This window comes from Callospermophilus lateralis, chromosome 1 (genome assembly GCF_048772815.1).
Source record: "Callospermophilus lateralis isolate mCalLat2 chromosome 1, mCalLat2.hap1, whole genome shotgun sequence".
In the NCBI taxonomy this organism is placed as follows: domain Eukaryota; kingdom Metazoa; phylum Chordata; class Mammalia; order Rodentia; family Sciuridae; genus Callospermophilus; species Callospermophilus lateralis.
Genome location: NC_135305.1, coordinates 158,907,380 through 158,932,175, shown reverse-complemented (window position 1 = coordinate 158,932,175; position 24,796 = coordinate 158,907,380). Strand labels below are relative to the sequence as shown.

Below are 24,796 nucleotides of genomic sequence, written 5' to 3'. Positions count from 1 at the left end.
AATTCAGTAGTAAAGCATTTCTGCGCTCAATCCCCAGTACCAAAAATAAAAATACATATGTGTGGATATTTGTTACCACTCAAAGCTGGAAAGATAGACTGCTCATACTGTTGTGGATGATGGAGTAAATATATGTGACCACATTGCAAGGCGTTTTCAATAGGCCTTGAAAGCTATGTGACCTAGAGTTAAACACCAGTGTTGAAAGGATTTTAGACATTTTTTATTTCTCTGACATTAATGACTTGCATAGCTGACACCCACCCCAAATCACATGTGACATAGAAGTTTGCATTTGAGTATGTAAATGTTGAAAGGGGTATGGAGGATTTCTCACCATTTTATAGCCTGAGTTTTTGATGACTGGGAAAATATAAGAGAAGAAAATGTGATAAGTCTGTTAAGAGTATTTACCTTGAAGTACTAAACCCTTTGTAATTCATGTAAAAATAGGTGAAGTCAGTATGTTCTTTAAACCATATATGAAAGATAAAAATATTTATAGGATTGGGGCTGAGGTTGTAGCTCAGTGGTAGAATACTTGCCTACCATGTGTGTGACACTGGGCTACATCCTCAGCACCACTGAAAACAAATAAGTAAAATCATTTTAAAAATATACACGTATATTTCTCAGCACCACATAAAATAAATAAATAAAAATAAATTAAAAAAAAAACATGCACGTATATAGGATTAAACTCTAACCACTTTTTTTTCAGCAACATGAAACATTCCTACCTAATGGAGATCGAGCTGGCTTCCTAATAGGTGATGGTGCAGGTGTGGGAAAAGGCAGGACGATAGCAGGAATCATCTATGAAAATTACTTGTTGAGTAGAAAAAGAGCATTATGGTAAGAGTTTGGTTTGTCTTCAGTAGCTCTCATTTCTGAATAATTAACTTCATTTAGAGATGGGTTTTAGTGTGTAGGTCTTTTGAAGTGTCAAAACCTGGCTTTATTCCTGAATTCTAGAATGATGTGATTTGAATTTAATTTTTTTTTCTTTAAAACAGGTTTAGTGTTTCAAATGACTTAAAGTATGATGCTGAAAGAGATTTGAGGGATATTGGAGCAAAAAACATTTTGGTTCATTCATTAAATAAGGTATGAAAGTTTCCTGTTCAGTTGGAAATTTAGTAAAGTATTGACTCCTTTGAGATGGGAGTAATAGTTTCTACTCTTTCCACAGTTCCTGAGGATTAAATGAGCTATTCCATAGAAAGCGTAGTGAGTGCCAGCTGCTCTTTGAGGGTTTGACTCTTTGTCATATAGTAGCGAGCAAAATAGGCAGGTTCCCTGCTGTAACAGCATTTAGCCTCTAGGTCTTCAGTGTTAGTTTCTAGAGTAATTTTTTATGGCTATAAGGGTAGTGTAGAAAGGTGGTATGCCTGTCATTTTAGGTCACCAAATCCCCTGTTGTGTATGTAGGAAATTGGCTTGGAGACTGTTTTCAGTATTTGTCCAGCTAATGGACTTGCGTGTCTGCAAGAAAATGGATGTTGGTGTCTAAAGCAAATTTTAAATTTGATTAGAACCTTATTGTTCATTTAGGAAAGCTTTATTAACATTCTGTGCATCTTTTAATTGTAAAGGTACATGTGATAGACATAGTTCCTACAAATGACTCCCCATTGTCCTTAAAAATAAGTACATTTTGGGGCTGGGGTTGTGGCACGGTGGTAGAGTGCAATTAAAAAAAAAAAAAAAGTACTTTCCCAGTGAGTCCTAAATTGGTTCATTTGATGCTGTTGCCTCTCCAATAAGCAAGTCACTGATGAACGGGATCTGAATAATGAATTGAATTGATGGGCAGTTAAAAACACTGTTTTGACTACAAATAATTTAAAAACATGCAACTGGCATCTACAAATGGTTTTAATTTTTGAGCAGTATGGATGAGTAAGAGCATATTAACTATTACTCATAAATCCATACTCTTAGAACTTAAATAACAGTGCTTGCCATATAATCAGTCTGTGGAGTAAGTATTGTACCTTTTTCTTAGGGGAGTTTGGTTTTCATTTTTTGGTGATAGATTTTCTTGAGACTTTGAAAAGTAAATCCTGTTCCAAAAAGTGTGTATGTGTGTGTACATACAAGAAATTTTGCATAATGTCTTAAGTGGTAGTTTGATTTTTCTGTACTTGTCTTGAGCCTACCAGGTGAAGAGGTTGGGAATGGGATAAATGTTTCCAAGAGAAAGGTATGCTAATCACATTCTTCTCTCTTTTTTTTTTTTTAGTTTAAATATGGAAAAATTTCTTCCAAACATAATGGGAGTGTGAAAAAGGGTGTTATTTTTGCTACCTATTCTTCCCTTATTGGTGAAAGCCAATCTGGTGGTAAATATAAAACTAGGTTAAAACAACTTCTGCACTGGTGCGGTGATGACTTCGATGGAGTGGTATCCTTTATGACAGTTGTATTTATTTTATATTTCTTAATTGCACAAAGATTTGTAAGGAAGTACTTTAACAAAGGAAGAATACACAGTTTAATAATTTTTGAAAATGAGCACTTTAATGATTAGAGTCTAAGGCACCTGGAAAATCTGTCAGATAGTACATCAATATTTAAACTGGTTTTGGGAAGTGTTTATATATAGGGGAATTCTGAATTATTCTGTTAACCTTTTTTTTTTTTTTTTTTAAAGAGTGGGGGAGAGAGAATTTTTTAATATTTTTTAGTTTTCAGTGGACACAACATCTTTGTATGTGGTGCTGAGGATCGAACCTGGGCCGCACGCATGCCAGGCGAGCGCGCTACCGCTTGAGCCACATCCCCAGCCCCCTGTTGACTTATTTGGGGATTTATATTGCATATTTAAACATTTAGTACCTGAGAAAATTTTTTTCAAAATGTATTTGTTCATAGCACATTTTATATCATCCTGCATGAGGGACATAAAGTGTCCTGGTTAAATTAAAGTGCTGGTTAAATTAGTTGCCAATTATTCTTCTAAGTACATAGTTTTTACCAAAATATCTCTCTTGCAGGTATTTTTTTTTTTTTTTTTTTTCATTCTAATTAAGAACTTAAATATCTGTTCAGGCACAGCGCCACTTGCCTGGAATTCCAGCTTGGGAGGCTGAGGCAGGAGGACTACAAGTCCTTGCACAGCTGGGTGATTTAGCCATACCCTGTCTCAGTATTTTAAAAAATAGCTGGACAGCTTGGTGTATTCCTGTAGTCCCAGTGATTCTGGAGCCTTATGCAAGAGCAATGGAATTTTGGACCTGCCTTAGCCCTGTCTTAAAATTTAAAAAGACTGGGGATGTAGCTCAGTAGTAAAGTGCTCATAGGTTTAATTCTTAGTACTGTTCACATACACAGTGGTTAAGATAAATACCAAATTCAGTGGATTCCTCAGAGCCTGGGAAGGAGGGGGATGAAATAGAGGAGAAGCACATAGAGGTCTTCCTATGCGCCTGTAATCTTTTTTTTTTTTTTTTAAATGATGAGCTGGCTCACCGCATTTTTTTTTTTTTTTTTTTTTTTTTGAAGAGAGGGGGCGAGAGAGATTTTTTTTTTTTAATATTTATTTTTTTAGTTTTCGGCGGACACAACATCTTTGTATGTGGTGCCTGTAATCTTGAAAAGAAAACCAGAAGACATCAAAGAAAAAGTTAATTTTTGCTGAAAATTCATAGGCATTTAATATTAATGTAATATGTTCCTTAATTTGTTCCTAATAGATAGTGTTTGATGAATGTCATAAAGCAAAAAACCTTTGTCCTGTTGGTTCTTCAAAGCCAACCAAGACAGGCTTAGCAGTTCTAGAGCTTCAGAACAAATTGCCAAAAGCCAGAGTTGTTTATGCTAGTGCCACTGGTAAGTAGTTTTCTAATGTAAAGAGATGGGTGGGGCTGGGGTTTTAGTTCAGTGGTAGAACTCTTGCCTAGTATATGCAAGGCACAGAGTTTGATTCATATAAATGAACAAAATAAAAAAGGTCCAAATAAAATAACACCAACTTTGTTTAAAAAAAAAAAAAAAGAGGTATATGCCATTTTTGCAGTTCTAATATATTTGGGGGTTTTCCAGGTGCTTCTGAACCGCGCAACATGGCCTACATGAACCGTCTTGGGATATGGGGTGAGGGAACTCCATTTAGAGAATTCAGTGATTTTATTCAAGCAGTGGAACGCAGGTAATACGGCTTATTGCGCATACTTTTCCCACTAGGAATCTTTAATAGATGTGTTACTGCTAAAACCCCATCACTGTATGTTAAGTCCTAATTTATTTACTGATAGTTACTGTGTGTTTTAATTTTATTCAGAGGGGTTGGTGCCATGGAAATTGTTGCCATGGATATGAAGCTTAGAGGAATGTACATTGCCCGACAGCTGAGCTTTACTGGAGTGACCTTCAAAATTGAAGAAGTTCTTCTTTCTCAGAGCTATGTTAAAATGTATAACAAAGCAGTCAAGCTGGTGAGAAATGTTTCTTAATTTCTGATGCTTTTAATGTAATTGATAAGACTTCTGTTAGGTTTGTCCATTGTAACGTCTCAGCCCACAAGAAACCATTTCGCTGTGAAACAACAAATAAATATTATGACAGGCTGTTTACCCAAGTCATCATTTCCCAAATTTTCCAGGTTTTCCATTTATTTCGGTTACATAAATTTTGAAATTATAATGTAGCTATATCCTGTAAGATAACTGCATTATGTATTAAGAAATTTTGATTCCCAGTTACTGAAGATTGAATAACTGCATTATATAGCTGTGTTCATAGATGAAATATGTAAAATGTTGATTCTGTATCTTCAGTGGGTCATTGCCAGAGAGCGGTTTCAGCAAGCTGCAGATCTGATTGATGCCGAACAACGAATGAAGAAGTCCATGTGGGGTCAGTTCTGGTCCGCTCACCAGAGGTTTTTCAAATACTTGTGCATAGCATCCAAAGTTAAAAGGGTTGTGCAACTAGCTCGGGAGGAAATCAAGAATGGAAAAGTAAGTTGGGGAAGACTTATTGGTTTTCCTTAAGTTGTTAGTTTTGTGAGTGTTTTTTCTACTTGTGAGTTGGATCTTCTAAAGAATAGTTGAAAATATATTAATGTATTAAAATTTATACATTTTTTAAAACCATAAAATCGGTGTCTGTTTAGAAAATTTTTTTGATAGTTCAGTATATGATATAATAAATAATTCTATGTCTGCCATCCCTACCTGTCACTGCTAATGATCTGGGGGTGTATATCTCCTTAAACTTTTTTTTTTTTCCCTTCCTTTCTTTACTTTCATGGGGGATTGAAACTAGGACACTTAATTACTGAGCTGCATCGCGGTCCCCCTTTTTTAAATAGATGGACAGAATGCCTTTATTTTGTTTATATGAGGTGCTGAGAATTGAACCCAGTGCCTTATACATGCAAGGCAAGTGCTCTACCACTGCACCACAACCCTAACCCTTGATGAATATAGTATCTACTTAACAAGAGCTGTAAACTCCCTAAAGGCAGGAATAGTAATCATGCTTGCTATTTATAATCTATTTCCTAAGTTTTTGAGATATAGTATGTCTCAAATATATGTAACGAATCAAACATTCTTTACATTAATGGTGTCATTCTATGAACATTTTGAATTCAGGGACACATAACCCCAGAGCCACATCCCCAACCCTGTTTTATATTTATTTAGAGACAGGTCTCACTGAGTTGCTTAGCTCCCTGCTGTTGCTGAGGCTGGCTTTGAACTTGTAATCCTCCTGCCTGTACCTCCTGAGCTGCTGGAATTACAGGCCCATTCTTTGACTCTTTTTAAACAAGTTTTCACTATTTGAAAATATGTCTTCATAAGAAACCATAAATACATTTTTATTTATATTAAATACACTTATAATAAATACATTTTCTTTTCTCCAGTGCGTTGTAATTGGTCTGCAGTCCACAGGAGAAGCTAGGACTTTAGAAGCCTTGGAAGAGGGCGGAGGAGAATTGAATGATTTTGTTTCAACTGCCAAGTAACAGTTTTGGTTTTCTTCTTGGGTTTTTACTTAGATTAGTTCAAATGTTGACATTTCCTTGAGGCAGAATTTTTTGTTCACTTATATTTTCAAAAGTTTACCCTTCTGGGTTTTTGCAATTCTGTCCTTGTTTATATTGCAATGTCTTTTGGGAATTAATAATATAAAAATCTCATGATCCTGAAATGTTAAGCATTTTGCCAGTATTACACATAATATGTGAACTAACAGAAGAACTTAATTTTTGTGTTGTACATCTTAGAAATATGTGACAGTGTGATTGGGTTTCAGTTAAGCTTTATGTATTTTTTATTTCGCAGAAGAATAGTAACTGTAGTCAGCCTCATTATAAGATTGCTAGAAAATATGGAAAATATTCTGGACATGTTGGTGTGTGCCTGTAATCCCAGCAACTTGGGAGCCTGAGGCAGGAGGATTGCAAATACAAAGCACCCTGGGCAACATTGTGTGAGAACCTATTTCAAAAGGGGTGGGGGGTGAAGCTCAGGAGTATAGTGCCCCTTGATTAAATCTACAGAACCCCCCATATATCCCCATATCTAAAAAAAAATAATAGACCTGAGATCTTCCAAAATCTTAAAAATATTCTGATAATAAAATTAGTATATAATCTTTATACTCTTTCTTGCCTTTGGGAATTCAGGTAAATACAACTGAGAACAGCTTAGCAAAATTTGTATTTTTCTGTATTTAAATTTGTATTTTTCTGTATTTAACTGCCTAGAACTGCCACCTGTCACATGTGGCTATTGAGCAGTTGAAATGACCATTCCAGATTTAGTGCCATTAATGTAAAATACACACCAGATTTCAAAGGCTTCCTAAGGAAAAAAATATAAAACATCTTATTAAATATTGAAGTGTTATATTGAGTTAAAATTTATCAAGTTTATATTTTCCTGTAGTAATATGAATTAAATTCTGGCTATCTACCATTGAGCTACATTCCAGCCATTTTATTATTTACTTATTTTTTAGAAACAGGGTTTTGCTAAGTTGCTGAGGTTGACCTTGAACTTGTGATACCTCTGCATTAGCCTCCCAAGTCACTAATATTAAAGGATTAAGGGTATCTGCCACTACACCTTGGGCTCCCCACCCCCAAATAATGAATTTCATTGTGTTTATTTTGTGGCACCAGGAAGTAAATCCAGGGCCTCGCAAATACTGGGTCACTTTGTTGCCCTGTCTGGGATTCTCCTGAGTAGCTGGTTTGGGGATTTGTTTGTTGTTGTTTTTTCTCCTTTTCCCAGACAGGGTCTTGCTATTTTGCCCAGGCTGGTCTTGGTTCAAATGATCCTCCTGCCATGCCTCCAGGTAGTGGGACTACAGTTGTGTTCTACTATACCCAGGTCTTTTACTTTATAGTGTAGCTATAAGGACATATGAAAATTGCTTATGTGATTTTGTGTACAGTATAATAATTGTACAGATTTGATCTAGAAAATTAGAATTTATTTGAACTGGGTTGTGTTTTGTAAGATTGAGCAAAGTGTATTTTTTCATAGAAATATATTTAGTAGGACTTTACATGTAATAAATTATTCTCTTTCCTACAGAGGAGTCCTACAGTCACTCATTGAAAAACACTTCCCTGCTCCAGATAGAAAGAAACTTTATAGTCTTCTGGGAATTGATCTGACGGCTCCAAGTAATAACAGCTCACCCAGAGATAGTCCTTGTAAAGAAAGTAAAGTAAAGAAGCGGAAAGGTGAGTGCTTTTCCTTAAATAGTTAATGTTGAAAGAACTTAAATTTGAATATTTTGAAATAACTTTGTTTTATGAATGAACAATTGTCCTCACACTGGCAAGAGGTGGTCAGTTTTCACTGGTGTGCTTCTGTAGTATTGAGTGCGAAACTGTACCCTATTTTAATTTAGATCTTGAACAGTTAACAGGTGCTAGTCACTGTGGTCAAGTATTTGGCCATATATTATGTTATTTAACCCACCAGAGGTCGTAGGAAATTAGATTTTGCTTTTTTAGTTTATTATAGACAGAAAAACAAAAACACAAAAAGATAAAAGGGTTCAGGAATGTTCCAGCTTCACATGGCTAATGAACAGTGCCATGTGGACCAAAATCTGGGACTTTCAATTGTTACAACTGCCTTTTAATAAATAGAGTTGGGTGAGGAATTCAAAGAGCCTTTAGGCTGGGCCTGGTGGTGCACACCTGTAATCCCAGTGGCTTGGGAGGCTGAGACAGGAGGATTGCAATTTGAAGGTCAGCCTCAGCAACTTACCAAACCTTTTCGCAAAATGAAAAATGAAGGATTTGGGCAGGGTTTCATTGCAAATGCCTGTAATCCCAGGTACACAGGAGGCTGAAGCAGGGATAGTAAGTTCAAGGCCAGTATCAGCAACTTAGAGCAATTCTAAGCAGCTGGTGAAATGGCTGTCTCAAAAGCAAAAAAGAGTTGGGGATGTAGTTCAGTGGTAAAGTACCCCTGGGTTGAGTCCCCAGAACTAAAATAATAAGTAAAATAGTTCAGAACAACAGTTTGTTTACCTTTAAAAATGAGAATTTACAAATTGATTACTTTATATGTATTCCATGACCATGAACCTGTATTTATTACTTGGGCCCTTCCCACAACCTGTTACACAATGAAATTGTGTTTGGCCCAGAGATTCTGTCTCAAGTCTTTTGTCCTGAATTTGTTTTGAAATGTGTGCACTAGGTCTGGAGTATGTTCTTGGATATCTGATTTTTTTTCTCAAGAGCGATTGAATATAACCTGAGTTGTTAGGGGAGTTCAAAAGGTTAGCATTTGATTGCGAGTTTTCTTTGTAATTTTATATTTGCCTAAATATTTTCCTTCTGTGCTTCTCATTTGAATTAACTCATCACCTAAGTGTGATGTCCTGGTCTTTAAAAACGTATTTTGGCTAACTATCTTTTTTGGATCTTGAGAGTAGGTGAAGAAATAGCTCGAGAAGCCAAAAAAGCACGAAAAGTTGGTGGCCTTACTGGTAGCAGTTCTGATGACACTGGAAGTGAGTCCGATGCCTCTGACAATGAAGAAAGTGACTATGAGAGCTCTAAAAACATGAGCTCTGGAGACGATGATGATTTCAATCCGTTTAGAGATGAGTCTAGTGAGGATGATGAAGATGGTAAGTTTTTCTGTGTATTGGGTGTGAATGAAGGATATTATGCTCCAGGGTATTCGACAATGGAATATTAGCAACTTTTTTTCTGGGTAGTGCAAATGGTCACATAGTCCTAACCTTTGCTTGGTGGAAAGCTCCTAGCTTATCTGTCTTTGGAGGTTTGAAACTCATTTATGGCAGATGATAATCTGTTTTGAACAGTTGTTTTAATTGAACCTCAAAATGTGGGATGGTGCCTGTGGTATATGGCAAGGTTGTACTGGACATTATAGTTCATGACGACTCAGAAGTATCAGTTCACAATATAAAAATATTCAAAGGTTAGGGGTTGTCTTCTTTAAGTATTGTGTGTTCAACAGATGATTTGACATCTTTTCTTGACTTTCAGATCCCTGGTTAATCAGAAAAGATCACAAAAAAAACAAAGATAAAAAAAAGAAGAAGAGTATAGATCCAGATTCTATTCAAAGTGCCTTATTAGCATCAGGTCTTGGATCAAAACGACCTAGTTTTTCATCTACACCAGTTATCTCACCTGCTCCTAACAGTACACCAGGTATCTTTGTAGAAATGTGCTTATGTGCTTTATCTGTAATATATGCTGTTTATTTATTGTGACAGTAGGGATTGAAGTCAGGGCACACTCTTCCACTGAGTTGATATCCCCAGCCCTGTAATATTTTAATGTTTTTTGTTGTTGTTGTCAGTGGACTTTTATTTTTCTTATATGTGGCGTAAGAATCGAATCCAGTGCCTCATACGTGCAAGCTATAACCCCAATGCTCTATTTTTTGTTTTGAGATGGTCTCACAAAGTTACCAAGGATGCCCTTGATCTTGCCACCCTGTTGACTCATCCTCCCCATTGTTGGGATTATAGGAGTACGCCACTGTGCCTGACTAAAATATGCTTTTTTGTGGTACTATGGACTAAACTCTTAGGTGCTCTACCACTGAGCTTTGCCACCCCCCCCCCCTTTCTTAGTTGTAGTTGGACATAATACCTTTTTTTATGTGGTGCTAAGGGTTGAACCCAGCACCTCACATATGCCAGGCAAGCGCTTTGAGACAGGGTCTGGCTAAGTTGCCCAGGCTGGCCTCAAACTTGAAATCCTCCTGAGCCACTGGGATTATAGTCATGGGTCAACACACCCATCTTTAAATATGGTTTTCTTCTGTGTGTGTGTGTGGAGTCTTTATATGTATTTTTTCAGTTGTTGGACTTTCAGTTTATTGATTGATTGGTTGATTTCAAACCAAGTGGTGCACGCCTCTGAGCCACAACCCCAGACCCCAGAATTTACTTTTAAACAAGTTTTTAAACTTTGTATTGATTTTTTTTTTTTTTAATATTCTTTTAAATCTAGCTAATAGTAACACCAACAGTAACAGTAGCCTCATAACAAGTCAGGACGCTGTGGAAAGGGCCCAACAGATGAAGAAAGACCTACTGGATAAATTGGAAAAGCTTGCCGAAGACCTGCCGCCTAATACTCTCGATGAACTTATTGATGAGCTTGGTGGTCCAGAGAATGTTGCTGAGGTAAATGTGTGGGACTTCATTAGAGCTATGTCTTTTTGGTATCAATGTAGCCACTTTTAAAAGTTATAACTGAGTGGTATTGAAGCCCTCTGGAGTGATTTGTGGCATGGGTATCACCACATCATAATCTGTCTGGTTTCCTCTGACGCTTAGAACACTCATTCTACTCTAGTTGTCCTGGAGCAGATGAAGTCTTGTCTCCAGTATACAAGTGTGTCTAGAGCCCTGAGTCTCAGTGCTTGCTACACTTGTCTTAGAGTCCTTGTGATGGTGGCCATGTGTCAGTTTTTCTCAGGGACTATGTTGCAGTATTTTCTATTTCTGCTACCTAAATTTCTTTAATGAAGGAGCTGCTGAGTTGCATGCCCCAGAGTCAAGTACCATTGTTGTAATGTCTTCATTTTTCTCAGATGACTGGCCGCAAGGGGCGGGTTGTGAGCAATGACGATGGAAGCATATCTTATGAGTCAAGATCTGAACTTGATGTTCCTGTGGAAATACTAAATATCACAGAAAAACAAAGATTTATGGATGGAGATAAGGTGTGTTTTTCTTAGATACTTTTATTTATAAAAAAGGGAAAGGAAGAATTCCCATACGTTAAGCTTTAGGGCTTTTTTCCCCTATTAAAGTTATCTTTTGTACGCAAATCCATGTGGTTCTGTGGATTGACCCCGTGGCCTTGTGCATGCTAGGCAAGTGTTCTATCACTTTTCTACAACCTTCATCCTCACAGTTGTTTTTTAAAAATGTTATAAAACTATGCCTAGTGTGGTAGTTCACATTTATCACCTGTAATTCCAGCTGCTTGGTAGGCTGAGGCAAGAAATTGCAGATCAGCCTGGGCACATTAGTGAAACCCTATGTAAAAATAAAAGAGGAGCTGAGGATGTGTAACTCAGTGCCAGAGTGTTTGCCTTGCATATTTAAGGCCCTGGATTGAATCCACAAGAGTGCATTAAAAAAGAAAAACCCCAAAACTATCAAGAACCATATCTGGTTCATTGTATTCAATTTATGATTAAATGATAATAAAAACATGTAAAATAGTCCCAGTTATTTACCAAAAAAGAATAATAGGCATGTAACTTTTGTCCTAAAGTTGTCTCCCCCCACCCAACACAATGCCTTTGTTTACTTATTTATTTATAATGTGGTACTGAGGATCGAACCCGGGTCCCGCCCGTGCTAGGCGAGTGCTCTATCGCTGAGCCACAATCCCAGCCCCCTAAAGTTGTCTTCTAAAAATAAAAGGCAGTCATGGTACTGCATACCTGTAATCCCAGGTGGCTAAGACTGTAGTATCACAAGTTCTAGGACTCTGCAGCTAAGACCCTGCCTCAAAGTAAAAAGAGCTGGCCATGTATAGGTCCATGGAAGACCGCTATTGGGTTCAGTCTCCAGTATTGCCCAAGAGAAGACTTGCTCTCCTCCTGCCCCAGCCTCTGAAGTTATTGGGATTACAGGCCTGTACCACCATGCCCAGCTTGTCCCCCACATTTAAACACATTTTAGGATATTGTACTTACCTTACCATCTACATCCAACTGGTTACATGCCCACTTTTAGCCATAAGGGAGACTTGGATAGCTGATATTATTCTAGCTAGGCATTCATGTATCCTGCTAAAACTGGGAGTCCTATTATTGAGAAAGGCAGAAAATAGTATTTAATTAGGGCCTGCCCTGTTTGTGTACAAAAGTGATTTTTCTTTTTCTTACATTTAATATAGAATATTGCTATCATCTCAGAAGCTGCTAGCTCAGGTATTTCATTACAAGCAGATCGGAGAGCCAAAAATCAAAGGCGAAGAGTTCATATGACTTTGGAGTTACCATGGAGTGCTGATAGAGCAATTCAACAATTTGGTGAGTTCTTACACTGAATTTTACCAGGTGGGTCCTGGGAATCATAGGGCAAGTGTGTACATACATAAAATTTTAGAACTTGAAATCTTGGATTTTGCATTTAAGGTATATTGTATATACATTATGACATATAGTGCTTCATGAATTGTTTTCTATTTTTAAAACTATCTGCTGGGCATGGTGGTGAATGCCTGTAATCCCAGTGGGTCCAGAGGCTAAGACAGAATGATCATGAGTTCAAAGCCAGCCTTAGCAACTTAGTGAGACCTAGGCAATTCAGTGAGAACCTCTCTCTAAATAATGTATTAAAAAGCACTGGGGGGCTGGGGATGTGGCTCAAGCGGTACGCGCTCACCTGGCATGCTTGCAGCCTGGGTTCGATCCTCAGCATCACATACAAACAAAGATGTTGTATCCGCCGAAAACTAAGAAATAAATATTAAAAAAAAAAAAAAAAGCACTGGGGATGTGGCTCAGTGGTGAAGTGCCCCTTGGTTCAATCCGTGGCATACAAAACTCGCCCCCTGAATAGATAGATAGATACCTGGGAGACTTCATGGGCTTTCTGGCATTTTATCCAAGAATGGGGCTTCTTACAAGTATCTTCATTTTGGACCTGTAGGATTTATGGGGTTTGTGTTACAGTATCTCTTTCTTCCATGTCCCTTTTTCAGTCCTCAGGGGCTCTACTGATGGTACATCATTAGTGCTTTCCATTTTCATATTCCTGACACATGGTAATTTAATATCAACAATTTTGGCAGAATCCAAAGTGCCCACATATTAGCAACATTATGGTTACCCAAAACTAAGCAATAATAATACTTTGAGTATTTAAGTCTCACAAGGTTCTGTTTCCTCATAAGGGGGAATATTCCTCTGAATTTGCATTTCTTTTGTCAGTATTTTCACCTGTGTACTTTTGGGTAGCTATGGAAAAATGTTAAAAATTTCTTTGTTTTCCTCTTATGGGTTATTCAGTATAAGCTTAATTTTAAATGCTAGGAAAACATCTCAGAGTATCTGTCTCTAGTGAACGTAATCATTGACATCTAAGAAAATGTTATTACAGGAAGAACTCATAGATCAAACCAAGTTACTGCACCCGAGTACGTCTTTTTGATTTCTGAGTTGGCGGGAGAACAAAGATTTGCATCTATTGTTGCTAAAAGACTTGAGAGTTTGGTAAGTTTTTGAGTAGTCTAGTGTGTAAAGATGGTCTCTGTTACCTGTCTTCTAGTAAGGGGGCTAACCATGCTTTGATTGGAAATGTTTGTGTTTTGCTAGGGGGCCCTTACACATGGAGACAGGCGAGCAACAGAATCCAGGGACCTGAGCAGGTTCAACTTTGATAATAAGGTATGTTTTGGCATTCAGTATTTTTGAAAACTTGTGGAAGTGTGTGATGTCTATAGTGACAAAAGGAAAAGAAGTTACTGTTTAAAATTGAAAATGGGCTGGGGCTGTAGCTCACTGGTAGAACACTTAACTAGCAAGTGTGAGGCATGGATTCAATCCCCAATACTGCCAAAAATATAATTGAAAAGTCTGCCTGCAGTTTTAGTTTTGCTTTTATATTATGACTTGCTTTAAGACAGAATTTCAAATATATGTTACATCTTTAGTGAGCCTGCTGCAATATAGTTATCTTTCCACTTCTATTGGGAAATAGAAATATAATAAATAGGAATGAATCAAGTGCAAGTTCCTGGAAGTAAAGCAAATTATTGTTTATTGAACAGTGTGTACATAGGCTTGATCTCGGCAATAGAATAGACATACAATGTGGCATGTGGAGAGCACTTGCATAGCATGTAGGAGGTACTGACATATCAAATATATAGATAATTGAGAACTTTTAGTCTTGAATTCTTCAGTACAATAATAGTTTATTCAGTCTAAAATGTAATTGAAAAATGTCGTAAGAGCTGAAAGTGGTTAAAATATTTTGGTTTTTATTGTAGTATGGAAGAAATGCTTTAGAAATTGTTATGAAATCCATTGTAAATTTGGACTCTCCTATGGTATCACCACCTCCAGACTATCCCGGAGAATTCTTTAAAGGTAATTTTTAAAAATAGTGATAACAAAAAAGTCATAACCATGAAGAATACCTACTGACAGGAATATATTAAAACTTGTTCTAACATTTATTATTTTTTAGTTTTTATTTTTCTTTAAACACAACTTAATAAACTTCAGATAACTTAGTTTACTTTTTATAATAAACAGATTGGTTATAAGTAACTTAATTCATATGAAAGTGCTTTTGCTCTTGGCACAATTTATTGCATGTTGTCTTAAAACTGAACTTACTTGAAGAGGGTAGTTTTTTTAAAAATTAAATCACTCTGCCAAATACCTTTTAAAATTTCATTTTAATGTTAAAACCTCAAGAATAATCTGGGGGATGGGTTTTGTGGGGATTGTAGATGACATAGTAACCATTGTGAAAACTAGGCAATGGGCACATGAGGCTTATAGGATCTTCTTTTTTGAAATTTTCATACTTAAAAAAAAAATCCTTGCTAGTACTATGGAAATGACTCATTCCAAATTTATAAATCTATATTTTTCTCACCCCGTTAATATAAGTAATTTAGATTTTAGTAGTTCGGAAAACTGAAAATATTTTGAAATATAAGGAGAGACCAAGTAACTAAAGCGTTGTCATTGTGGAATTGACATTTTTCACTAGAAAGTGCTTTCCAGTATATCAGGACATACTAATAAGTATCTGTAATAGTCTATGTTGACCTTCCAGTTAAGGGTAGTCATGATCCCTGTCTTTTGACAGAAGAAATGACAAAGCTTTAACTCAGTTCTTATTTTCCTTCAGAGACCTCCAATGACCAAAAAAGGAGACTCTTTCTCACTCTTTCACTTTTTTGATCATTGGAGGGAGTATACAAAATTACTGTTACTATTCAATGATCACTTATTTATTGTAAATAATGAAAATCAACTAAAGTATAGTGAAACTGGGCATGGTGATGGATATCTTATAATTTCAGTTACTCAAGAGGCTGCTGAGGTGGGAGGATCTTAAGTTTGAGGCCAGCCTCAGCAATTTAGTGAGACCCTATCTCAAAATAAAAAATGGGCTGTGGAGCTGGGTGCGATGGTGTATGCCTGTAATCCCAGCAGCTCTAGAGGCTGAGGCAAGAGGATCATGAGTTCAAAGCGAGCCTCAGCAACTTAGCAAGGTCCTAAGCAACTCAGTGAGACCCTGTCTCTAAATAAAGTACTAAAAAGGGCTGTGGATGTGGTTCAGTGGTCAAGTGCCCCTGAGTTCAATCCCTGGTACAAAAAAAGGGGAGCTGTGGATGTAGTTCAATGGTAGAGCAACCCTGGGCTCAATTTCTAGTAACCCCTCTCCCCAGAATGACAAGTTAATACATTTAATTTTTAACCCTGAAATCAGACATTGACGGTGTGAACAGAGGCAGCACTCCACATCTTTTCTCTATTTAACAGCTTGGGTGTTCTTTTATTTACTTATTGTGTTCATTTATTTTATGGTACTAGGGAGCAAACCCAGGGTCTCACACATGCTAATAGCAATAGTAATCTGACAGTTTATTCACTTACTTATGTTCAGATGGTTTCCTATTTTTTGCCACCAGAAACAGTGCTGAACTTACACAGCTATCCTTACATATAGGTGATTTTTCCCCAATTGGAGTGATTCCCAAAAGGAGAAGTCTGGGTCAGAGTTGACCCTCTTCGCTTATATACTCTTATTCTGTAAGTTTGGGTTGGAACCTGTATACTTTTTTTTTTTTTTTCCTTTTGGTATTTGGTGTTTGGGTTTTCTTCTTTCTTTTACAATACTCATGTTTGAATCCAAGGCCTTGTGCATGCTAGCCATGTGCTGTATCACTGAGCTCTACTCCCAATCTCCTACTTTTTAAAAAAAAAAAGTCCATAAACTCTCCTCTTAATATTAGAATTCAAGGCATATTGACTACATGTTATTTACCTGTTGCATTACTTTGTCAATAATGGTAACATCTGGATAGAAGAATTATTATGTTATTAATTCATACAATTATTTGATCAATATTCTGATTGTGCAAAATGGTTGAGATTCTGTGCACGACAGCTGCATAAAGAAAGGTCTCCATTGTGTGGTATTGCTATTGGAAAGATATTTTAATGAAGGTCCAGTGGTATATACATTTCAATATGTCACCTTCTTAGCAAGCACAAGGTGTCCTGGGTTTGAACCCCAGTACCCTAGGAAAGAAAAAACAAGAATGAAGATAATATAGTAAGAGGTTTGAGTACTGCAGGATTTTGGAGTGGCTAAAGACCTTTGGGGACTGTGAGTATCACTTTATTCATCTACTTGGAACTGTGGAAGATATATAGGTTGAAATTTTTTCCTGTCCTCTGTCCTTGGAGATTGAACCCAGGGTCTTCCACATGATCAGCCTGTGCTCTACCACTAAGCAGCATCCCCAGCCCTTTATGTTTTTGACAGGTCTTGCTAACTTGCCCAAGCTGGTCTCCAAGTTGTAATCCTCCTACCTCAGCATCCCCAGTAGCTGGAATTTATAGGGATGTGCCACCATGCCCGGATGGGGTGGATCTTAACGTAGAATTATTTATCTAGTTAGATTAGTTATGTAATAACTCCTTGGATTGTTTGAATTAGGCTTTTTACAAATTTATTTTCTTACAGATGTTCGACAAGGACTGATAGGAGTTGGCCTGATCAATGTAGAAGATCGCTCGGGAATTCTTACTCTTGATAAAGGTAGTATTGTTAACTTTGTATGTGCGTGTAACTCTTAAATTAGTGAAGTCCATTTTGTTATATTTGTTTTTGTCAACAGAGAGGAAGCTTTTAGGTCAATAGTTGTGTTCTTGTTTTTGTTTTTGCACCGTCTTTGGGTGCTGGGCATCAAACCCAGGGCCTCATGCATGACAGGGATGATTACTGTATCTCTGAACCATATCCCCAGCCTTATCTATCATTATTGACCACTCTGTGTGCTTTTGGCTATTGTGGTTTATTCAAATGAAGTGAAAAGTCTATTATGCCTACTGAGCAGTAGTTCTCAAACCTGGCTGCAAATATGATCAACTGTTAAACTTTTAAGTAATACTGGCTCCAGGTGTGGAGCACAGATGGTGGTAGTTTTCCAAAACTTACAAGTGTTCCAGACAAGGTTGAGATTCACTGGTTTTCACTGACCTGTATCCCTAGCCTTGTTATTTTAAGACAGGGTCTTGGGCTGGGGGTGAGGCTCAAGTAATAGCACACTCACCTAGCATGCGTGAGGCACTGGGTTCGATTCTTAGCACCACATAAATGTAAAATGAAGATATTGTGTCCACCTAAAACTAAAAAATAAAAATAAGTTTTTTTTTTTTTTTTAAAGGAAGTTTCAAAAAAGAAAAGACAGGGTCCTACAAGTTGTCCAGGCTGGCCTTGAACTTGCAGTCTACCTGCTTCAGCGTCCTAAGTAGCTTGGCTGAGAAGCATGTGCCACTGCTCCCAACTTGAGTGAATATTTAATGTTGATGAACCAGTTGTGCTAAATTGTGTTCATAATTTTCCTTCAGCAAAGTTGAAAATGCCAAAAATCAATTTGCCAATATGTCCTGAATGTGCCACTACAGTGCTAATGGCTAAAGGTAGAAATGGGCAAATTATAGCCCTATTGTAGGGACAGCATAAGAGTTGAAAAGGAAGACTTTGCAAAATAATGTGGAAGTTGAAGTTTGTCTAGAGGGATAAGAAGAATTTTAATTAACATTTGAATGCATGAAATTGTTCATATAATCTTGTTGCAGATTATAACAACATAGGAAAATTCTTAAATAGAATTCTGGGCATGGAGGTGCATCAGCAGAATGCATTGTTTCAGTATTTTGCGGACACACTTACTGCAGTTGTGCAAAATGCCAAAAAAAATGGAAGATATGATATGGGAATTCTAGGTAAGTGAAGAAATTTTAACATGTCACATGTCCTAATCAGTGTTCATTTTACATTTACATGTTGCTTTTTCTCATTTAAGATCTTGGTTCTGGAGATGAAAAGGTGAGAAAAAGTGATGTTAAGAAGTTTCTGACCCCAGGATATTCAACTTCTGGCCACGTAGAATTATACACAGTAAGTTTGAAAAGTGTGTTCATGTTCATGTTCGATTGTGTGATGGGCATTTACAGAGCTAATTTAATTTAAATCCCGTGATTTCTTTTACAGATTAGTGTAGAGAGGGGAATGTCTTGGGAGGAAGCAACCAAGATTTGGGCGGAGCTGACAGGACCAGATGACGGCTTTTACTTGTCACTGCAAGTACGATGTCTCCTTTGGATCTTGGCTTCTCAAATACATGATGCTTTTTACTGCCAGCATGTCTCTTCCCTTTTTTTTTTTTTTTGTGCATTTATGGTTGTTTCTGTCACTGTTGTGATGGTTTGTTCTTGTGATTGTATGTTTATCCGTTTTACATGCTTTTTTACTTAATATATTTAGAGGGTCACTACTACACTCAAGTTCATAATTTTTATTTATTCTTAGTAAATCAAATCTTTTTTTAAAATAATATAACAGTTTTCTTTAATCTTCTTAATGCTTCGTGGGTTTTTTGTTGTTGTTTTTGGAGATTTTTTTGACTGATTTAGAAGTGGTTATGGGAATATTGCCTTGAGTTGCTGCCAGCTAGTCAATTTTTCTCTGCCCCTATACTTAAGAGACATGTTTACCATAGACAAAGTCATAGGTTCACATTTTTTCCCTTGGCATCTTAAATGTGCTACTGTGTTCTTCTGGGATAAAAGGTTGTCCTCGAAGTTTCTGGTGCTCTGGTCTTTCTTTCTTGTTTCTTTGTTTGTTTCTTTCTTTCTTCTTATTTAATTTATTTTTTTAAGTTGTAGGTGGACACAATGCCTTTATTTTATTTATGTGGTGCTGAGGATTGAAACCCGGGCTTCACACATGCAAACCATGAGCTCCAGCCCCAGTCCCTTTCTTTCATTTTTAATTCATTTCTTTTGCCTAAATGCTCAAAGAATGTTCTCTTTAAAACATAGTAATTTTGCCAGATACAGTGGTGCATGCCTATAATCCCACTGACTTAGGAGGCTGAGGCAGGAGGATTGTGAGGTCAAACCCAGCAATTTAGCAAGGTCCTAAGCAGCTCAGAGAGACGCTGTCTCTAATAAAATATAAAAAAGGGCTGGGGATGTGGGTTGGTGATTAAGCAATCCTGGATTCCGTCCCTGGTAAATAAATAAATATAGTAGTTTTACTATATTGTCAGGTATGTTTTATGCTTTCAGTAATTTCAAATCTTATTTCAGAAAATTTTATGAATTTTATTTTTTGAAATATTTCTCATATTCTACTTTTTTGGCTTTCTCCCGATTGGGGCTTATATGATCCTTATTTATTTATTTGTTTGTTTATGTGGACCTATATTATATAAATCTATCAATTATTTTGAAGGATACATTTCAGTAGCATTAATTACAGTCACAGTATTTTGCAACCCATCACCAACTTCTGTCCAAAACTTTTAAGTATCCCAAACTCAAATCATTAAGCCATAATGCCCCATTACACCAGCCACCACTGTTCTACTTATTCTATGAATTTGTCTATTCTAGATACCTAATGTAAATTGAATTGTACTATATTTGCTTTTTTATGTCTGACTTATTTCCCTTAGTCTAATGTCTTCCAGGTTTATTCATATTATGGCATGTGTTGGAGCCTCCTCATTCCTTTCTGAAAAGGATGGACAATATTCCATTGGTTGTAAATTCACATTTTGGAACTATTTATGGAGTGACAGCTATAAAGACAGAGATCAACTGCAGTGGGGCTGGAGATGTAGCTCAGTGGTAGAGTGAGTGCTTAGCATATGCAAGGTCTTGGTTGGATGTCCAGTGCCAAAAATAAATAAGTGCAAGAGGGAATCATATACGATGATGTCATAAGCAGCATAATTCCCTTAACCTTTCTGTAAAAGGCCCAATTGATAATAACTGTGTCAGGTTTGAAAGCAATCTCTGGTCTATGTTATATATCTTTTCTTTTCTTTTTTTTTTTTTTTTTTTTTGACTTCTTTTTCTCTCTTTCCTTCCTTTTTTGAACTGTACTTAAACTTAGGAGCCTCAGACTAGAGTTGGTCTATAAGTCTAATTTGCTGGTTCCTGATTTAAAGTAGAGCCCCCCCAAACCATCTGCCTTCTAGTTTGTAGTTTTGGAGTTTTGAGTTTTTTTTCCTTTTCTGTAAGATGTGGTCTTATTTTGTTGCTCAGGGTGACCTTGAACTCCTGGGCTCAAGGGATCCTCCTGCTGCAACCTCCTGAGTATCTGTTATCTATAGACATATACCACCATGCCTGGCTTGCTTGCTTGTTAGTTTTGAGTGGTGCTGGGAGAATTTTTTTAATGGATGTGGATTCACGTGCATCTAAAAGAATTTAGAGCCAGGCGTGGTGGTGCACACCTGTAATCCCAGCAAATGTCTTAAAATAAAAAGAAGCGGGGATGTAGTTCAGTGGTCAAGCCCCCTTAGATTGAATTCTCAATACAAAAAGAAAAAAAATAATTTTGAGAAATCCTTATATACTTTGCCCACTTCCCTTTATGGTAATATTTTGCAAGACTGTAGTATCACAATTATGATGTTAACAATTAATCAAATAGGATATTAATAATTAACCTAGTTTAGGGGCTGGGGATATAGCTCATTTGGTAGAGTGCTTGCCTCGCATGCACAAGGTATGGGTTCAATTCCTAGCACCACTAAATAAATAAGCCATTTTATTCAGGTTTTCCCCTAGATTGGATTTTGATCAATTAGTTTAAATAGGGTGCTGTTATTTTTTTAATTGAAATTATTGTCTGAATTGGTTGAAAGTTCTGGTTTTTTAGCTCCCCTTGAGTAGAAGGATGTGGTAATTGGTTTCCCACATGGCAATAGGAGACTGGATCCCAAGGGCAATGGTTCTAGAGGGGCATCATTCCAGGACTGTGCAGCCATTTGTTTCTGAACCTCCACAGCATTAAGCAGACATGCGTTATGTGTATAATGTGTGCTATCCTTAAGCAGCAGTGGAAAGGGTTACCTTTATTTCCCTTATACCATGATGATTTATTTTGTAACTGTAACTAGTTAGCATGACACTTATAGGACATTGCATGTCCTCTAAGGGACAGTTAGTGTGTTTCACAACATCTGATGGAAACTTTAAAAGTGTAATTTTCCCTTTATTATTTTGTGACTTTACTATAATTATATAAATTATAGTAAAAATAAATTTTTTTTTAACTTGAACAGGTAAAAGACAAAGCATCTTTAACGTCCACAAATTAGAGAATGAAATACTGCCTTTTTTACCATTGTAAGATGTGGCTTTTATCATAATATAAATAGCTCAGTGAGCACTGTTATGTTGTGTGGAGGAGGTGGTAAAGCATTTGTGTTTTGAAGTTTTCCCTCCATTTCCATACTAGAGATTATTGCTTGGAGCTGGGTACAGTGGTGCATGCCTATAATCCCAGAGGCTCAAGAGGCTGAGATCGGAGAATCAGTAGTTCAGAGCCAGCCTCAGCAAAAAGTGATGCGCTGAATAACTCAGGGTAGACCCTATCTCTAAGTAAAATACAAAATAGGGCTGAGGATGTGGCTCAGTGGTCGAGTACTCCTGGGTTCAATTCCCAGTACCCCCCAACCAAAAAAAAAAAAAAAAAAGAGAATTGCTTGGAAGTTTTGTACCTTATTAAAGAAGAAATAATTCCTTTTCCCTCAAATACCTCTTATAAGTCCAAATTTTAAAAAAATTAAAAATATTCAGCCAAGACTAAGTATGGTGCACACCTTTTAATCTGAGCTGTTTGGGAGACTACCCTGGGCAGTTTATTGAGACCTTTCCTCAAAATGAGAAAGGCTGGGGGCTACAGTTGTGGTTCAGTGGTAGTGTGTTCACCTAGCATGCTTGAGGCACTGGATTTGATCCTCAGCACCACATAAAAATAAAAGAAAGGTATTGTGTCCACCTACAACTAAAAATATATGTATTTCAAAAAATAAATGTGAAGGGCTAGGGATGTGGCTCAAGTGATAGCGCGCTCGCCTGGCATGCGTGTGGCCCGGGTTCGATCCTCAGCACCACATACAAACAAAGATGTTGTGTCCGCTGAGAACTAAAAATAAATAAATAAATAAATATTTTAGAAAAAATAAATGTGAAGGGCTGGGGTTACAGCCCAATGGTAGAGCATGTTCAATCCCTAATACTGCAAAAAATTTTTGTTTTTTAAGAGAAAGAAAATTTTTAATATTTATTTTTTAGTTTTTGGTGGACACAATATCTTTGTTTGTATTTGGTGCTGAGGATCGAACCCGGTCCGCATGCATGCCAGGCGAGTGCGCTACTGCTTGAGCCACATCCCCAGCCCTCTCTAGCAGTTTTTATGAAAAATTTAAAACATATAGCAGAGATGAAAAAGTTTTCTTGAGGTACCCTAATGTATACCACCTAGATTACAAATAATAGTCTAGTTGTGTTATATGTATTTTTTTCCCTCTCAGACTGCTTGACTGTACAGAAAATAGAAGAAGCAAAATTGTCTGTATTGGACATTCATACTTTAAAAGCTTATTTCTAACATTTTTCTAAAGAATACCATGGCCCTCAACCTGTGTTTTTAGCCAGATTTATGTTGCTGCCTCTCTGATATGGCCTTGTTAAAGTCTAAACATTACTATGTTTCTTTCCTCTCTCCCTCCTTCCCTCCCTTCTTTCCTTCCATTTTTGGTAACCCAGGGACGCGTTCCTCCTGCCTCAGCCACCCTAGTCCCTAGAATCATGTGTTATAGTCCTTTCTCAACGTTTCATAATCTTTTTTTGAGAGGCAGGGAGGTACTGAGGTGTTTGAACCTAGGATGTTCTACCACTGAGCTATACCCCAGGATGCCACCACTGCCCCCCTGCCCCTCCACTTTGAGACAGGGACTCCTAAGTTCATGGCTGCTAAGGCTGGCCATGAATTTGGGATCCTTCTGATTCAGCCTCCCAGTTGCTGGTATTACAAGAGTGTACCACCATGCCTGTCTTGGTATTTTAATCTTTTCAATGATTATATTTGAAGATATGATATAACAAAAATGTGTTATAAAATCTATAGTATCAAATTTTCATATTTTTTCTTTTCTTTTTTTTTTTTATCTTTTAATAGATAAGGAACAACAAGAAAACTGCAATCTTAGTTAAAGAAGTAAACCCTAAAAAGAAACTCTTCTTGGTTTATCGACCAAATACTGGGAAACAGCTCAAATTAGAAATTTATGCTGATCTAAAAAAGAAATATAAGAAGGTATTTTCTTATTTGTATATTGCACTGTGTATTTAATACTTGTTTATGTTAAAATTATGTCAATAATAACTTCTAGACATAAAATTGTCAATTTTTATTTGGCTACTTTTTTTTTTTTTAATTTTTGTTGTAGATGAACATGATACCTTTATTTGTTTATTTATTTTTATATGGTGCTGAGGATGGAACTCAGTGCCTCACACATGCTAGACCAGTGCTCTATCACTGAGCCACAACCCTAGCCCATTATTTGGTTACTGTTTAAAGGACAAGTTTCAGAAAAATATTGTTTTGTTACACTAATATTTCAGTCTTAATGTTTTATTGACCATTGAGCACTTAACGATGATGATTTGAAATACTGTATATTATCAGTAAAGGTCACTTCAGTGCTGAGGACAGGAGTTAGAATTTTCTTTTAAAAAGTAAAGAGATTGAAATTTCTTAGTACCAACTCTTGGTTTTTTTTTTTGTGAGTGGTATTTTTTGTATCTTGCAATGATTTCTAGAAAATACAAGTAACTTTTTTGTTTGTTTTAAGTAATATTATGATTACTTTTTGTTTTTTTAATATTCTCTTAAATTATTAATCCTAGCTATTCTCATTTGAAATTCATTATCAACTCTTATAATCACAAAACAGTTTGAGTGGTGTTCAAATTCAACTAATAACAATGATTAGGTTTTCTGTATAGAAATAATTTTAAGTTGACCTGCCTTTGAAGTTAAAGGCTGGATTAGACAATCAAAGCAATACTGTTTAAAATGAATTTTTGTTTTATTTTTGTAGGTAGTCTCAGATGATGCCCTGGTGCACTGGTTAGATCAGTATAATTCATCTGCAGATACTTGTACTCATGCTTACTGGTTAGTATTTTCATGTTTCTCACCATTTTTTTTTTAAAAGAGCATTCAAGATTTA

General features: G+C 36.6%; 1 protein-coding gene across 4 annotated transcripts in view; it reads left to right on the top strand.

Moving 5' to 3' along the window:
- The window catches only part of Sbno1 (strawberry notch homolog 1), a 59,070-nt gene that overhangs the window by 25,995 nt on the left and 8,279 nt on the right, over nt 1-24,796 (top strand). For all 4 annotated transcript variants that reach the window (XM_076843152.2, XM_076843079.2, XM_076842994.2 and 1 more), the window contains 23 exons: nt 722-855; nt 1,017-1,107; nt 2,246-2,407; nt 3,699-3,834; nt 4,048-4,153; nt 4,286-4,439; nt 4,782-4,964; nt 5,879-5,976; nt 7,560-7,711; nt 8,923-9,120; nt 9,506-9,673; nt 10,484-10,659; nt 11,070-11,201; nt 12,392-12,527; nt 13,600-13,712; nt 13,815-13,886; nt 14,492-14,591; nt 17,215-17,289; nt 18,333-18,479; nt 18,560-18,654; nt 18,748-18,840; nt 23,737-23,874; nt 24,665-24,741. In XM_076843152.2, the coding sequence (XP_076699267.1) occupies nt 722-855; nt 1,017-1,107; nt 2,246-2,407; nt 3,699-3,834; nt 4,048-4,153; nt 4,286-4,439; nt 4,782-4,964; nt 5,879-5,976; nt 7,560-7,711; nt 8,923-9,120; nt 9,506-9,673; nt 10,484-10,659; nt 11,070-11,201; nt 12,392-12,527; nt 13,600-13,712; nt 13,815-13,886; nt 14,492-14,591; nt 17,215-17,289; nt 18,333-18,479; nt 18,560-18,654; nt 18,748-18,840; nt 23,737-23,874; nt 24,665-24,741 (2,936 nt within the window). The remainder of the gene's footprint in view (nt 1-721; nt 856-1,016; nt 1,108-2,245; nt 2,408-3,698; nt 3,835-4,047; nt 4,154-4,285; nt 4,440-4,781; nt 4,965-5,878; nt 5,977-7,559; nt 7,712-8,922; nt 9,121-9,505; nt 9,674-10,483; nt 10,660-11,069; nt 11,202-12,391; nt 12,528-13,599; nt 13,713-13,814; nt 13,887-14,491; nt 14,592-17,214; nt 17,290-18,332; nt 18,480-18,559; nt 18,655-18,747; nt 18,841-23,736; nt 23,875-24,664; nt 24,742-24,796) is intronic.